We start from the raw sequence: 16,968 nt of genomic DNA, 5'->3' as shown, positions 1-16,968 counted from the left end.
AGTCAAGCAGAGAAAGACAACTTTCTTATGATTTCTCTCATCTATGGAACATAAGAACTAGGATGATCAGTAGGGGAAGAAAGAGATAAAGAAAGGGGGGGTAATCAGAAGGGGGAATGAAACATGAGAGACTATGGACTCTGAGAAACAAACTGAGGGCCTCAGAGGGGAGGGGGTTGGGGGAATGGGATAGACCCGTGATGGGTAGTAAGGAGGGCACGTATTGCGTGGTGCACTGGGTGTTATACGCAACTAATGAATCATAGAGCCTTACATCGGAAACCGGGGATGTACTGTATGGTGACTAACATAATATAATAAAAAATCATTAAAAAAAAAAAGGAATACACTTACAGATTTTGTACAGAAAGGCAATCGTGGCTACCGCAATGTTTTCTTCAGATTTAGGAATTTAATTTTTGATTCTTTTTAACAGCTAGAAGCTAAATTTAATGAAGGCCCTGCCTCCAACAGCATAAAAGCAACCTGTCAAATGTTTTTTCATTCCACAAACACTTATTAGTATTTAATATGCCACGCTCTACATTAGACCCCATGGAAGGAATGTATACTCAGTGTCTATTCTCCAGAAGCTCACAGTTGAGTGAAGCTGTGAAAACAGCTGTGGATTACATCAAGATTAATCACATTAACTGTCATCTTCCCACTTATCCTTCATTGATCGATCCATTTAACAAAATTTGTTCAATACCTACTATTGTGTCAAAGAGCAAATAAAATTGTAGGAGAAATGAAACTTATCTTTTCTATTTCATCTAAGGAAGTACAAATAGAAAAATAATAAAACGTCTTCAGACAAAAATTAAGGCCAAAAATAAGACGGAAATATATAAGCATAACATATGGGAAATGTTTGAAATGAAAATCACTTTAGCAATTTTACTATATTCCAGACATGAACAAAAACCTAATACTCACAGATTTCTAGCCAGATGGATTTTCATATTGACAATGAAAGCTGAAGTATTTAATCAACTCAAAACTGGATAGAAGTAAATCAGAATAGGCACTGCCACAACTATCTTTAATCATTGGATTTTAAGAAGAAAATACTCAATCACACAAAGCATATTATGAAAAACTAATAAAGCAGCGAATTACAAGAAGAAAGCCCCAGATGAGCTGCAGTCACAATTTGGTAAAAGAGGCTAAGGTTGTATAGGCAACAGTAACATTAGTTTCTTCTCAGGCGATGTTTTAGCTGAAATGATAAGCTGACTATACACTACATATTACCATGTAATCTATTTCAAACTCATTGGCTCGGCTATTCATTTCCTAGAACAGCCATAAGGAGAGGCAGAGCCTTGTCCCACCTGGCTGACCCCAGGCCCCTTGACTATTGCTGGATGAATGAGAAAAGAGCACTGTTTAAGTTTCTCAGCCAGCGGTGAGGACACAAAATGACATCAACATATGTGGTAAATGACTTATTTACAGTTTCACGTTTCCAGGGTCTCAGCACAATGTACTGGCCAACTCTGGAGGTGTCATTCACCTAAACTGCATGGACTCTCTCCCTTGTTTTCCGTTAATATCATCGCTAGCGCCTAACTGGCCCAGATCAAAGTCAGCAGCTCTCAACCGAAGGGCTACAGAAGATACTCTGAAAGAAAGGCTTAACCTACGAGGTCAGAGAACCCGAGTCCAACCGGAATCTTGATTCTAACGTGCAGTGATACAAGTTTACTTCTTTTAGCATTAGTCCCATCTATTAAAATAGGAAAACATTTGTCACTTACTAGGACTGTAGTGAAGCAACCGAAATAGGTGACGATCACTCAGGGTGGTCAGCCATGCCTTACTACACAAACGCTACTTACTCCCAAAGATCCTTCCCCCCGACTCCACCAACTGGTTTGTGTGGCCTTCCTCTGAGTTTATCTTTTCATAATATTAACATTTTCCTTTCCTTTTTTTTTTAAAGATTTTATTTATTTATTCGACAGAGAGAGAGACAGCCAGCGAGAGAGGGAACACAAGCAGGGGGAGTGGGAGAGGAAGAAGCAGGCTCACAGCGGAAGAGCCTGATGTGGGGCTCGATCCCATAACGCCGGGATCACGCCCTGAGCCGAAGGCAGACGCTTAACTGCTGTGCCACCCAGGCGCCCCTAACATGTTCCTTTCTTGATTTGTTTATAATTTCCCTTGCAAGACTATGAACAGCTTAAGGGCAAGCACTGGGACTTAACTGCATTTTCTACTCTGAAACTTGGTAAAGATTCAGTAATTAGTTGAACTCTATTATTTTATGATTATTATTATGAATATAGTTAACAGCTTACTCTTCATAGAACTGTTACATACAGGCTTTATAGCACCTACCATGGTACACTAGATTTCAATGACTCCCTTCATACAGTAATATCCAAACCCAAAATGGCCAATCCAAGGTGATGAACTCCCAGGATATAGGCGAAAGACTCAAGCAAAGTAGAGTTGTTCAAATTCTTTTTGCTGAACAAAGAGTTACCACCCTCACATAATCTCTCAGCACATCATAAGTACTGTATATATCTATTGTAAACTTAAGGGTTTACCAGTGAGAAGCTATGTCAATGATTTACTCCAGTTCTTGGTGACATACACTAACTGGGGCTCCAGAGTTCAACACATCTGAGAAGGCTGAAGAAATCTGTTATATTCACTGAGGAAAAAGATTTATCTCTATTCTTTTAAAGATCAAATAAATAAAGCCTAATTTTAAAAAAAGCTAATAAATATGTTTTTTCTACTTTTTTAAAAATGTATTTATTTTCCCACAGGGTCATGGAAAGAGCATGTACATCAGAGTCAGAGAGAGATGAAACCAAATCTCAACTCTACTACTTACCTGCTCAGTACCCCTGGGACAAAATAAGTGCTCAATAAATAATTGAGGTTATTATTACAGCAAATTTTGCAAAAGCTACAAGAATACTGTCTACATGAACTGTGATCTTACTGAGCCACATAAGCCTGAAATGAGTGTATCAAAAGAAACCAGAGTGTTCTTTCTGTGAAAACGATGAAGCCTCATAGGAGTTTGTTTATCATGGAATAAAGTTTCAGAAAAAATAGTAGAAAGGGTTGGACAAAAGCAGGGAGCAGGGAGAGGAAAGTTCAGGAAGCAAGTGTGAAGCAGCATTATGATCAGATGAGAAGAGATGACAGGTAAACAAATCAGTTTGCATTTTGACCACAATCTTAGAATTTTAAAGAAAAGATTAGATGGAATTAAATTCTTCCTGTGTTTTCAACTTCGGACAAAATTTCTTTTCAGACTAAAATGAGCAGGGGTCTCGGAGCACAAAATCTATTCTATTCAGCGATAGTTCTTCCATGTGCTGAGCTACAGCAAGAAACCAGAGGGGCTGGCAGCCACCAGCCCAAGATGGGATGAAATCTGGAATGAGGTGGTATGCTGAGCGGCAGTAGAAATAACAATAAAGGTAGGATTAGGTTCAGTCATTCTCACTAAGCCACTGTTCCTTCAGCAAAGGAATCTACCGCCTGCAAAATGTCCACGGTAATGGCAACTGGGTCCCTGGTTTTCAGCATTGTGAGCCCTCAAGCCAGTTTTTTTTCTCTAGTTTTTCAGGCATTCAAAGGAATTCATAGCAACCCAATCTGAAAAGACAGATATCTTACCCTAAAAATTGATCAGTTTATAATAAAAGATATAACTAGCTTGAGAATCAAGCTGTATCCATAGATGGTCTCTATAGACTGTTTGGGGGGTGCTAAACCTGAGCTAGAAGAGGCAAGATGGAAGCTCACTGCAGTACAACAGAAAGATCCCTCTAGAGCAATCCCTGACAAACTGCCCTTCTCCACTCTCAAGGTATAGTTCAAGAGAGTGTCCCTGGGACAACACTGGAGACTGACTTCTGGCACAAACTCATCTCTTCCCACCATAAACCTCTTCCTCCCTTCCTCCCTCCCTTCCTTTCTTTCTCTCTCTCACGCTCTCTCTCTTATTTAATTGTTTATTTTAGGGTGGGGGAGGAGCAGAGGGAGAGGGAGAAACAGTCACAAGTGAACTCCACACTGGCAGAGCCAGACTTGGGGCTCAGTCTCATGACCCTGAGATCATGACCTGAGCCGAAATCAAGAGTCGGACACTTAACCGACTGTGCCACCCAGGCTCCGCTCTTGCCCCCATACTTTTCTGATGGCATTTTCTAAATTACTGAGATATTTACATTTAGTTATTCAAGATTTTTAAACAATTCTTAACTTTTAATAGAATCATTACAAAAATCTAAGGAATAATATTAATGAGCTAAAAAGTAGTTAATTATGATACTGATTGGCAACTAATGACAAAATAAAGTCTAACCAGTTAAAAAGTTGAATATATACCAATAGGGACTTACAATAAATGCAATTTATCCTTGCAGGTCATGAAGGATATCCAGGATTTCAGTAAGCGAAAGAGCACACTAATGAATTTTGCCTAAACAGCCTCTGCACTACACACACATGCCAATCTGGAATACTAACAAAATGAAACACTAAGTGTGCCTTGAACTTCATCAGTATCTCTAAAGTGAATGAAATAATTCAAGAAAATTAGTAAATTCAAAAAAAACTACCTAAATGTAAAATCTCACACATATAATAGAACACGGTATTCCCAAATGACAAGTTTAACACTATACGTCAATAACCATGACAAATACATGGTACCATTTGGATCAATAACAGAGTGTGTATAGCTATATTTGTTACACAAATGGTTTTAGAGTTGATACCCTCCACTTCTAGAAGGAAGATATAAATCAAGCTAGCTGTAAATTCTGGAGAGAGAGAGAGAGAATGTTTCTTGTACTGAGATACTGAGGTTGAAGACTGAGGAGCACCTCTTCTGTTTAAAACAAACCTAGATCCAGTGAGAGAGAGTGCAGTAGACATGTGGAGACCAAATTAAATTCAAGGTGAGTACGAATTAGAAGGAAAAAAATCTTCCCAAACTTATGTATAAAAACAAAAAATTGAAGAATAGTGAAAACAAATTTAAGTCTGTGAAAAGTATAAGAAAATGTAGAGCCAGTTTCTCTTTCCCTCTGCTATTCTGGGAATAACAAACACTCTTTGCTTTTCAAAATTCTTTTAGTAGCTCAGTTTAACTGATGAAATGACATTAAAAAGAATTCTGAAAAAGACATCAATCCATTCTGAAAAAAAAACATCAATCCATTCAGACCATTCGGGGCATAGGCTCCAATCTTGGAATCATAAAACCATCCACCAAAGTTGGTGACAAGATATTCTTATAGAAGAGGGGTATAGGGAAGTGTAACCCTTAAGTGCTGAAATGCTAAATAGTCATCAGAGGAGTAAAAGATCTAGAACATAAGTTGTATCTAACTGGGAAGATTTTTCTTTAAATCTTCACTCTATCACAATACACAGCATTTATGGGCAGTCCTTATTTGCCCATCATGATTTTAGATTGTAATACATATTGAATCTGTTGCTAAATGTCCATTCTTAAAACCTATCATTTCAAGACACTAAAAAATTAACAGACTGTATCTTCACTACCTTTCAAGTGAACAGAAGATAACTCCCTTCAAGCCTTAAGCCTTAAATAAGCCCAATATTATATGAGTGTTGCAAGATGTGGGAAGAATTGTAACCCTTTTAGACCCTCTGAAGCCTTCACATTAGTTGACCGTTGCTACAAAATTAGTACCTCCATTCTGTATTTTTATAATGAGAAAGAGAGAAAAGAGGAGAGATTGGTGGACAGAGTACACTCCGTACACAGAGTGTATTGCACTACAAAGTCAGTACACAGTGCTACTCTATTCTTAATTTATCCTACTGTAATGATAATATTCTAATATAACTAAAGCTTTGGCATGATGAGAATAAATAACAGCTGTGTGCTACAGTAAAATATCAACCAAATGAAATTAGTATTATCAGTACTCACCCTTAAGCGAGAATCACTCTTAGAATAATAATGATCAAGAGACATACCTGCTCATTTTGATTCCATTCCCCTTGCTGCTTCAGAGATGGGACGGCCCAGATGCTTAGTTTCCCTGAGAAGTGAATGGCAGCAAGCAGCGTCCCATCTGGAGAAAGGCTCATCTTAAAGATCCCATCCTATATAGTAATTACAGGACGTTAATGTCAGATCAAGAAACTTGTAGCTGAATAGAAGTAACCTCCAGAATTTAATAACACTCTTCAGGGGGTGCCATGTCATAAACGATCTCTCATAATTAAGGGCTCCAACAACTTCATAACACCATAATGTGCTCCAGCATAAAGAAACAGGACTCTTACCCTTCAGGAGTTGTTGGGGTTTTTTTTAATCTCTTTTACAGTGTTATAATTTACATATAACTGAAAACCCAAATATGTGAGCATTATAAAAATACTCTCTTATATCACACATCAATTACCATGAGTTCTCATTAACTTTTATGGGTTGATATTGATCAGATTGTGAGTTTCCTGAATTTGGAGGCCACATTTTCACAAGATTTTGTATGTACACAATGTCTGGAATATTCTGTCACAGATAGCCCACAAATTCATGTTGTGTGGACAAAAGGAAAGGGAAAGGAGGAAGAGAGAGTTGGCAGAAAAGAGGGTCCAATGGTGATAGGAACAGAAGAAGACAAGGGGGAAAATGCATTCCTGAATTTGAGGAACACTAGAAGTGTTCATTTTCCAGATTTCCTGGTAAATCTGAGGAATCTAATTGTTGCTACAGAAAAGAGAAACTTCGTAGTACACGGATTTTACATGGCCATCAGTGTGCACACAGTCCTACTCATCCAATCTCTCAGTTCTTTCCAATGAGAATACCAGGTTGCTCAGTTACCACAAGTGAAAACATACAAGCAGAAAGGTCTCCTGCCTATTGCCTAAGCAGAATCAGAAGACTTGAACAAACACTAACTGGACATCTCATGCCCATCATGCATCTACCAAAACCAGGGTTTAAGGTAGTTTACCCACAAATAATAAAACAGACCCAAAATGATAGCCTACAACCGTATTTGTCCTTAACATTTAGAAAATCTGGCAACACAGGGCCCACCACCACCAAATGGCAATAATCAGGTGGGATTGGGTAGCATACGTACCTTTAAAAGGGTCATAAGATTTCCACTTAGCCAAACCCCCCACCATTCTTGGTTACAGCCCCAAGATTAAGGCTAAGTATCAGCTATAGAAGTAAAAATTAAACATGGCTATACTAAAAAAAGAGAAAGTATGCCTGGCTCAATTCACCACATTATCTACCTGGTCTCTACAGACACAAGAGTTTAAGTCCTCAGGTCTACAATGACTAAGGCATATTAGCCATCAAAAACAAATAGAACGATTTCAGAAACTGAGCAACACTGCTGGATGAGTAGACAGATGAAAAGATTAGCATCCTCTAATCTCCTCTTTAACTGGATATAACATGTCTAGCCCAGAATGCCAGAATTAAATGTAAGGAAGATTAAAACACAAAAGCCTGGGAAAGAGAAGCAATGAAAGCAAAAGCACTTAACAGCACAATGTTAAATATACCCCCATCCCTTCCTCTGTGGTGGAAAGGAGGTCAGGAGAGAAGATGAAGAGCCTGGCATCTTCCATTCACAACTCTGGTCAACAAGCTTCACAGTTTGGTATAACGTGAGCCTCACAAGCATAGATTTTCATTAGCTAGAAGAACTCTTCCCCCATCACTGACAGTTTATAGAGAAAGAAACTGAAGACTGCAAGGGTTAAGACACTTGCTGTAGGTCATTCAAGTACAGACCACAGAACCTGAGCTAGATGCATCTTCCATCCCAACCCAGGTCACTTCCACTGCACCGTGATCACTGCCCTCCCCTGGGCCATAGCCTTTCCAGGAGCTGCAGGCATGCTCCTTGGGAGAAGTCATGGTCAAGTACACTTTACTGTTTTCCTCACCTACATAATTAGTCATGAGTGATCTGTACGTTCACTCCCAGGTATTACAAATGCTTCATTAACCAACTCTCCTAAAAGTGCTTTGAAAGCAAACAGGAAGTTTATGAATCTTTTTAACAACAACAACAAAGTATACAGAATAATGTGAAAAATTTAACAATAGCATTGTGACCTAGAAAACACTGAATGAATATGCTAAATTATCCTTTGTTTTAATCTTTCTCCCCCCCCTTCCTTCTTTTCTTTCTAGACATTAAGCAGTAAATATATTAACTAAAATGTTACCACTTGCTTTTAACCTGGTGGGTTCTTAAATCCCCTTCGTTTCATTTGACCCTATGATATCCACACTGCAAACTTACCATTCCTTTTCCTAAGCATTTTGTTGTAAAAATCTGCACTTACACAGACACAAAAGTAGGAATTATAGTACAATGAATAGCCACAACCAGGTTATAAACAAATATCAACATTCTATACTTGTTTCAGGAATCCTTCCCAAGTCACTACAATATTCTTGGCAATTTTTTTTCCCCTGACGTACTTTAAAGCAGATCCTAGACATGAGATGTATATACATTAAGTATACATTTCTTTAAAGTCCCAAGTTATCTGTTTAAGTTTCATATATATGCACAGTGAGAACATAACGGTTATCAGTAGCAATTGAATTATAGCCAGTCAGCAATAGACAAGTCACCTATGTTACTTTAGAAACACGGTGTTTTCCTTGTGAAATAAAAACTCTTATTTGTAGAAACATTTCTGAGTGTCTATAGCACACTGAGTATTTCTGGCTCAGGGAATAATTTATTATCCTGACAGTAACTGTTACACAAGATCTAAAGCCACAGTTAGAAAATCCAGGCTAAATTCTGTGAACAGAGTCTGCAGTATTTAGAAGTCTGAATGCTTCTTGGTTGGCCAGGGAGAGAATTTCAGAGTGTGTGCTCTGGAAATAAGAGGAAATGGCTTCTCAATCAACTGCGCATCACAATAAAATTAAACCTCAAACCTTCAAACCATAATTCCTCATATTGTATTAAGATTTCTCAGCATAAGTGAATAATAATCTTTCACTTGTCTTATCTATTTGAATTAAGTAGCTCCAAAAGCAATAAAATTTAGCCATAATTTTCACTTCAGTTAAAATGTGTCTGAATTTCTTTCATATTCCTCAAATATGAATGTTATGTTTATTTTAATCATTACAACAGTTGGAATGGTGGTCAAGAATATATAACTTGGCAGTGAAAAGTGGAAAGCTTTTTCTCTGAGAGCAGGAACAAGACAAGTAAGCCCATTCTTGCCAGTTTTATTCAACATAATACTAGAAATCCTAGCCAGAGCAATTAGGCAAGAAAATAAATAAAAAGCACACAAACTGGAAAGGAAGAAGTAAAAGTGTCTCTTTACAGATGACATGGTATTATATATAGAAAACCCTAAAGACTCCACCAGAAAGCTGTCAGAATAAACAAATTCAGTAAAACTGCAGGATACAAAAATCAAAATACAAAACCACTAGCATTTCTATACACTAACAGTGAACTATCAGAAAGAGAAATCAAGAAAACAATCCAAGTTACACCAGCATGAAGAAGAATAAAATACTTAGGAATAAATGTAACCAAGGAGGTGAGAGCTCTGTACAAGAAAAGCCATTAAACATTGATCAAAGAAATTGAATACAAATAAATGGAAAGATAGTCCATGTTCATGGATTGAAATAAGTCTGTTAAAATGTTCATAGTGTCCAAAGTGATCTGTAGATTCAATGCAATCCTTACCAAAATTCAAATGGCATTTTCCACAGAAATAGAAAAAATAATCCTAAAATTTGTATGGTACCATAAAAGACCCTAAGTCTCCAAGCAGCCAAAGCAATCTGGAGAAAGAACAAAGCTGTAAGGGTCATACTTTCTGATTTACAACTACTGTTACAAAGCTATAGTAATCAAAATAGTGCTGTATTGGCATAAAAACAGGCACAAAGATCAATGGAACAGAACAGAGAGCCCAGAAATAAACCCACGCATAGACAGCCAACTAATTTACAACAAAGGAGCCAACAATACACAATGGGGAAAAGATACTCTTTCAATAAATGGTATAGTAAAAACCGAATAACCACTGGATCCCTATTGTATACCATATACTAAAATCTACTCTAACTGGATGAAAGTCTTGAGCGTAAGACCTGAAACCCTAAAACTCCTATAATAAAACAGGGAATAAGCTCCTTGACTGGTCTTGGCAGTGATTTTTTTTTTTTTTGGATTTGACACCAAGAGCAAAGTCAAAAAAAAGCAAAAATAAAGAAACAGGACTCATCAAATTAAAAACATCTGCACAGCAAAAACAACCTATGAAATATTTACAAACCACATATCTGATAAAAAGTTAATATACAAAATACACAAGGGACTCCAACAACTCAATAGCAAAAAACCCCCAAATAACCCAATTTAAAAATGAAAAAAAATCTGAAAAACATTTTTTCCCAAAAAGACATATAAATGGACAACAGGTACATGAAGAGGCGCTCAACTAATCATCAGGGAAAAGGAAATCTAAACCACAATGAGGTATCACCTCACACATGTTAGGATGGCTATCATCAAAAAGAAAAGAGAACAAATCAAATGCTGGTGAGAATGTGGACACACACACACACACACACACACACACGCAAGTATCATTTGGACTTAAAAAAAGAAGGAAATCCTGTCATTTGTGACAACATGGATGAACTTGAGGGCGTTATGCTCCGTGAAATATGCCCGACACAGAAAGACAAATACTGCATGGTACCACTTATATATAATCTTAAAAAAAAATAAATCAAACTCCTAGAAACAGATAGTAGGAAACTAGTTGCCTACCAGAGACTGGGGGAGTGGAGGAAGTACGGAAAGGTTGGTAAAAGGATAGAAACTTTCAGTTATAAGATGAAGTTCTGAAGATCTAATGTATAACATGATAACTACATTTGATAACACTGCATTTTATAACAAACTTGCTAAGAGAGTAGGACTTAAACATTCTTACACACGGAAGAAAAAAGTAAGTATGTGAGGTAGTGGATATGTGAATTCACTGGGGGAAAATCCATTCACGTTGTATACATATGTCAAATCATCACACTGTACACTTGAAATATCTTACAATTATACCTCAATAAAGGTGAGGCAAACCAAGAAAGAAAATGAGGAATATGACTTACTACCTGCTTCAGTCTGCTCTATTACATGAGTATCCACCAAAAGGCAGTCTTGCTAAGTAACTACTAAGTTGCTAAGTTGCTATCACTGGGTAGGCAACATGGACAAAGTAAGTTGGTTGATAAAGAACATTTGCACAGTAGATGGTCTTCTTCCACCAGAAATTCATCTATGGCCTTTTTAATTGACTGTATTATCAATTCTATTTACCTCCTTGTCTCAAATCTCTTCTCCAAACTTTTCAAAAGGTACTTTCCTCTTACCTTATTGAATCTCTTGTATAGAAATGTGATACTAATACTACTGAAATTAATAATATGAACAAGATTTTAACTTTCACCTCTATTTCTCATTTATTAAACCACTAGCTGAAATGTCCTTTTGATCTTTGTTAATTAAAAACACTAATTAAAGCCTTCTACTACTGGCAGCAATATTTAAAGTGGAATTGTGCCTGCTCTCAAATACTGCAGTAAAACTTAACTGTCCTTTCTGAGACAGTAATTCTTTTAAATGTTAAATATCAGATCTTTGTGCTGAGATTAGTTTAAATTGCCTAACTTTCTTCCACTGCATATCATCTACATAGAACAATCACAACTGAATGATTTCCTATTTCATTACACCTTTCAAATGTACAAGCTATATTAAAATTGAAGTACTGAACTGTAGCGCATACACTCAAAATGTTCTGAATTACCACATAGTTTTAAAGGTGAATTCATAAGCCCTGCTCTTCCAACATTCAACAATTATTTATTGAATAAACATATTCAGTAATACAATATTACATGTCAAGCACCATTGTACATTCTGGGGAGCCAGCAGCAAGCAAAACAAAAATCTCAGTTCAGTAGATATTCTTGCCCACTGTGGTTTACAAGTCTGCCCCCCCCCCAAAATCAATCAATCATCCTCAAAAGTATGGTTAACAAACCTGGGGGCAGCAGGTGGGGGACAACAACAGTGCAAAAGTATGTAGGAAAGAGAAAGCCATTGGGGAAAAAAGTTTTCCAAGCCAATACCATTTATAAAAGAACTATAAATAGCCTTTATTATTAATATACTCTTTGAAAGATAATATTATATGCCAGACAACCAGCAATTGGTTATTTGGAATCACATAAAGGCCTTATATGAAAAACCCACAACTAACATCATAGTCAATGACGAAAAACTTTTCCTCTAAGAGAGGTTTTCCTCTAAGATCAGGAACAAGACAAGGATGTCCACTCTCACCACTTTTATTCAACATAGTACTGGAAGTCCTAGCCACAGCAGTCAGACAAGAAATAAAAGGCATCCACATTGGTAAGAAAGAAGTAAGATGTTTACTATTTGCAGGTGACATGATATTATATATAGAAAACCTTGGGGCGCCTGGGTGGCACAGCGGTTAAGCGTCTGCCTTCGGCTCAGGGCGTGATCCCGGCATTCTGGGATCGAGCCCCACATCAGGCTCCTCCACTATGAGCCTGCTTCTTCCTCTCCCACTCCCCCTGCTTGTGTTCCCTCTTTCGCTGGCTGTCTCTATCTCTGTCAAATAAATAAATAAAATCTTTAAAAAAAAAAAAAAAAGAAAAACTTAAAGGCTCCACAGAAACTACTAAAACTGATAAATGAATTCAGCAAAGTCACAGGATACAAAATATACAGAAATCTGTTGCATTTCTATACACTAATAATAAAGTAGCAGAAAGAGAAATTAAGAAAACAACCCCATTTACAATTGCACCAAAAAAACAAAAACAAAAAACCCTAGGAATAAACTTAACCAAGGAAGTTAAAGACCTGTACCCTGAAAACTATAACACACTGATGAAAAAAACAGAATATGACACAAACAGATGGAAAGATATCCCATGCTCATGGGTTGGGAGAACGAATATCATGAAAATGTCCACACTACCCAAAGCAATCTACAGATTTAATGCAATCCCTATCAAAATACCAATGGCATTTTTCACAGAACTAGAACAAACAATCCCAAAGTTTGTATGGAACCACAAAAGACCCCAAATAACCAAAGCAACCTTGAAAAAGAAAAAAACTGGAAGTATCACAATCCCAGATTTCAAGATACAACACAAAGCTATAGTAAATCAAAACAGTATGGTACTAGCACCAAAAAAACCCCTAAAAAAAAACAAAAACAAAAACAAAAAAATACAGAGATCAATGGAGGAGAGAGCACAGAAATGACCCTTTTTGGTGCTTTTATGGTCAATTAACCTACGACAACGGAGGCAAGAATATACAATGGGGGAAATGGTCTCTTCAACAAATGGTGCTGGGAAAACGAGACAGCTACATGCAAAAGAATGAAACTGGACAACTTTCTTACACCACACACAAAAATAAACTCAAAATGTATTAAGGACTTAAATGTGAGACCTGAAACCATAAAATTTCTCGAAGAAAACAGGCAATAATCTCTTTGAAATCTGCCATAGAAACATTTTTCTAGATATACTTTGGCAAGGGAAACAAACAAACTAAACTAAACTAAACTACTGGGACCACACCAAAACAAAAAGTTTTGTACAGCAAAGGAAACTACCAACAAAACAAAATCTACTGAATAGAAGAAGATAATTGAAAATTATATATCCAATAGGAGGCTAATATAAAAAATAAAGAACTTAGAGAGGTGCCTGGGTGGCTCAACTGGTCAAGTGTCCAACTCTTGATTTTGGTTCAGGTCATGATCACAGGGTCATGAGATCGAGCCCCACCTTAGGCTCTGCGTTCAGCACAGAGTCTGTTTCAGATTCTCTCTCCCTTCCCCCTCCCTGCTCATACACACAACTCTCACTCTCTCTCTAAAAATAAATAAAACCATTAAAAAAAGAAAAAAGAAAGAACTTACACAACTCATCACCTTAAAAAAAAAAAAGTTAAAAATTAACAGATCAGGGTGCCTGGGTGGCTCAGTTGGTTAAGCATCCAACTCTCAATCTCAGCTCAGATCTTGATCTCAGGGTCATGAGTTCAAGCTCTGCACTGGGCTCCACATTAGGCATGGAGCCTACTTTAAAAAACAAAAAAAATAACTAAGAAAAAAAAAAAGAACAGAGGACATGAAAAGACATTTTTTCAAAGAAGATCAGAAAAGGTGCTCAACATCACTAATCTTCAGAGAAATGCAAATCAAAACCACAATGTCACCTCACATCTGTCAGAATAGCTAAAATCAAAAACATAAGAAATACCAAGTGTTGGCAAGGATGTGGAGAAAAAGGAACCCTCGTGCACTGTTGGTGGGAATGCAAGCTGGTGCAGGCACTGTGGAAAACTGTATGGAAGTTCCTCAAAAAATTAAAAATAGAATTACCATGTGAAACAGTTATTCCACTACTGGGTATTCACCCAAAGAAAATGAAAACACTAATTCAAAGAGATATATGCACCTCTATGTTTATTGCAGCATTATTTACAACAGCCAAATTATGGACCTAACCCAAGTGTCCATCCATACACGAATGGATAAAGATGTGGTATATGATAAATGATGGAATATTACTCAGCCATAAAAAGGATGAAATCTTGCCGTTTGCAACAACATGGATGAATCTAGAGGTTATAATGCTAAGTGAAATCAGTCAGTCGGAGAAAGGCAAAGACTATATGATTTCACTCATGTGGAATTTAAAAAATAAAACAAAGAAAAAGAGACAAAAAAACAGACTCAAATACAAAGAGCAAACTGGTAGTTGTCAGAGGGGAGGTGGAGAGGCAGGAAATGGGTGAAATAGGTGAAGGGGATAAAGAGTCCACTGATAATGAGCGCAGAGTAATAGATAACGTTGCTGAATCGTTATAGTGTACACCTGAAATAATACAACACTCTATGTTAACTATATTTGAATTAAAATAAAATCGGCATCATAATGCCAGTAATGCAAGCTTCTTGGGAGATCATGTGAAAGTACATGTAAGCTAGAAAGCATTCACAATAACAGTGAATTATTAGATAACCCATATGAGGCCTTTCAGCTCTACAATTACAGCACAAAAAATCTATGGCCTATAATTATTTCTGGGCTGGGAACCATCAGGTACAAATCAGGCATCGCATAACATTCAGATATTTACTGAAGGCATTGATTTTAGAATACTAATTTCATAACGTCTTTTTAAGGATTCTGGTACAATGTGCCATTAAGACAGACCAAGATATAAGGAAATGAGTTGTTTGCTTCTCCCTTGTGCTTAATCACAGAGGATACTCTGATTAAGGAAAAAGAGCCGAGTTCCACACAAAAGAACTGCCAATAGCAGGGTCGAGGCAACACACAACTGGAGCTCCCAGGTGGTAAGAAAGTTTTTTTAAAAAAGGTCTTTTTTCTATACTGATTGAACAGAGTTACATTTGCCTATTAATAACCCAAATCAACTAATAAACACAGAATCTAATAATTACACAGAATATAATACAAAGGAGAAGCATGAATAGCAATCCCCAAATAATTCTTGTTCTAAATATACTACAACTATACTGGTCCAAGTGAAATAAACACAGAATACAAACAAGCGTCCATGGATCCTGCAGCCCAGCAAACCGGATCCCAGCGCTACTCTAGACCCTTCCTGAACTTGGCACACGCTGCTGTCAGCCTGGAAATGTCCGGAGTTCCTCCTTCTGCATGAGGAACTCTCACTTCCAAATCAAGTCTCCATTCCAGAATGAAAGGCTGGCTCTTCTGCACCTCAGTGGTCCTTCATATGATGTTACAGAAGGGGTTATGAAATGTGTAATATTGTGTTGTCTCACAACTGCTTCTATAACCGCCTCCGCCACTACCCCGAGGGCTCCTTGAGGAAATACGATGCATTTTATTCGCCTGTTTATTCTCAGCTCTAACATTACGCCTGGGCCCAAACGCAGTGTTTGCTGACTGACTGAAAAAAATGAATAAACACTTACATGACATATTATTGCTTTATTATAGTCAAAAAAAAAAAAAAAAAAACACACTGAGCCCTTTAAAATTTGTTAAAGATAGTAACTTGGAAGTAGATTCTACTCCTGAAACCAACACTGCACTGTATGTTAACTAACTAGAAGTTAAATAAAAATTTGAAAAAACAAAAAGATAGTAATTTAAATAGTATTAAGGAGAATGGGGAAAGGATGCAGGGAGAAAAAGCAAAGTAACGCTCTTGTGCACTAAAATGGTAACAGACCAACAGAGGCATCAGAGTAAATTAGAAAAAACCAAGTGCATGGCAGAGGCCAAGTCACTTGATCTTCCATATGTTTCTTCATCTGCAAAATGAAAACAAACTCCAGGAACTGACTGAAGAGAATGCTAACTGGAAAACAGCACAAACATACAGGGGTTCAACATGAAAGTGACTTTCCAGACATAAACAGTAGTGGTACTGTTCGCTTCTACAGACAGAATGCCAAACCAATCCAGAACACAAAATTTAGCTGACGTCAGTGGCAGAGAAAGAACTCAAACTCAAATTTTTAAATATATTAAATACAAATGCAGCAACCAAATGCTCATCTTATTTCCTACGATTTCTGTTATTTTCTTTTAATGTCCTTTGAGTTAGTAAACAAATTGAAGAAACAAAAAAATGAGGTTGTTTGGTTCTCCCAAAAACAGGAAGGGAATGATCCGATGTCTCCACGTGGGCCAAGACTCGGTGAGAGCAGGACAGAGAGTGAATAGAACCATCTCCTGCAGAAGAGCTCCTGAGTATCTCACTCACATTAGGATGAAACCAACAAACATCCTTGCCACGGATCCACACATCTCTTACTGAGGAAAACAGTATAACAACAGTACCTGAAGCT

General features: G+C 37.2%; 1 protein-coding gene across 1 annotated transcript in view; it reads right to left on the bottom strand.

Annotated features, from left to right (window-relative positions):
* Positions 1-16,968, bottom strand: part of NBAS (NBAS subunit of NRZ tethering complex) — a 339,918-nt gene that overhangs the window by 261,428 nt on the left and 61,522 nt on the right. The window contains exon 12 of the mRNA XM_045807103.2: positions 5,992-6,120. Coding sequence (XP_045663059.2) covers positions 5,992-6,120 — 129 coding nt within the window. The remainder of the gene's footprint in view (positions 1-5,991; positions 6,121-16,968) is intronic.

The sequence above is a fragment of the Ursus americanus genome, chromosome 7 (genome assembly GCF_024610735.1).
Source record: "Ursus americanus isolate L20-20 chromosome 7, mUrsAme1.1.p, whole genome shotgun sequence".
In the NCBI taxonomy this organism is placed as follows: domain Eukaryota; kingdom Metazoa; phylum Chordata; class Mammalia; order Carnivora; family Ursidae; genus Ursus; species Ursus americanus.
Note: the sequence above shows the minus strand (reverse complement) of the source record. Positions and strands in the feature narration are given on the sequence as shown.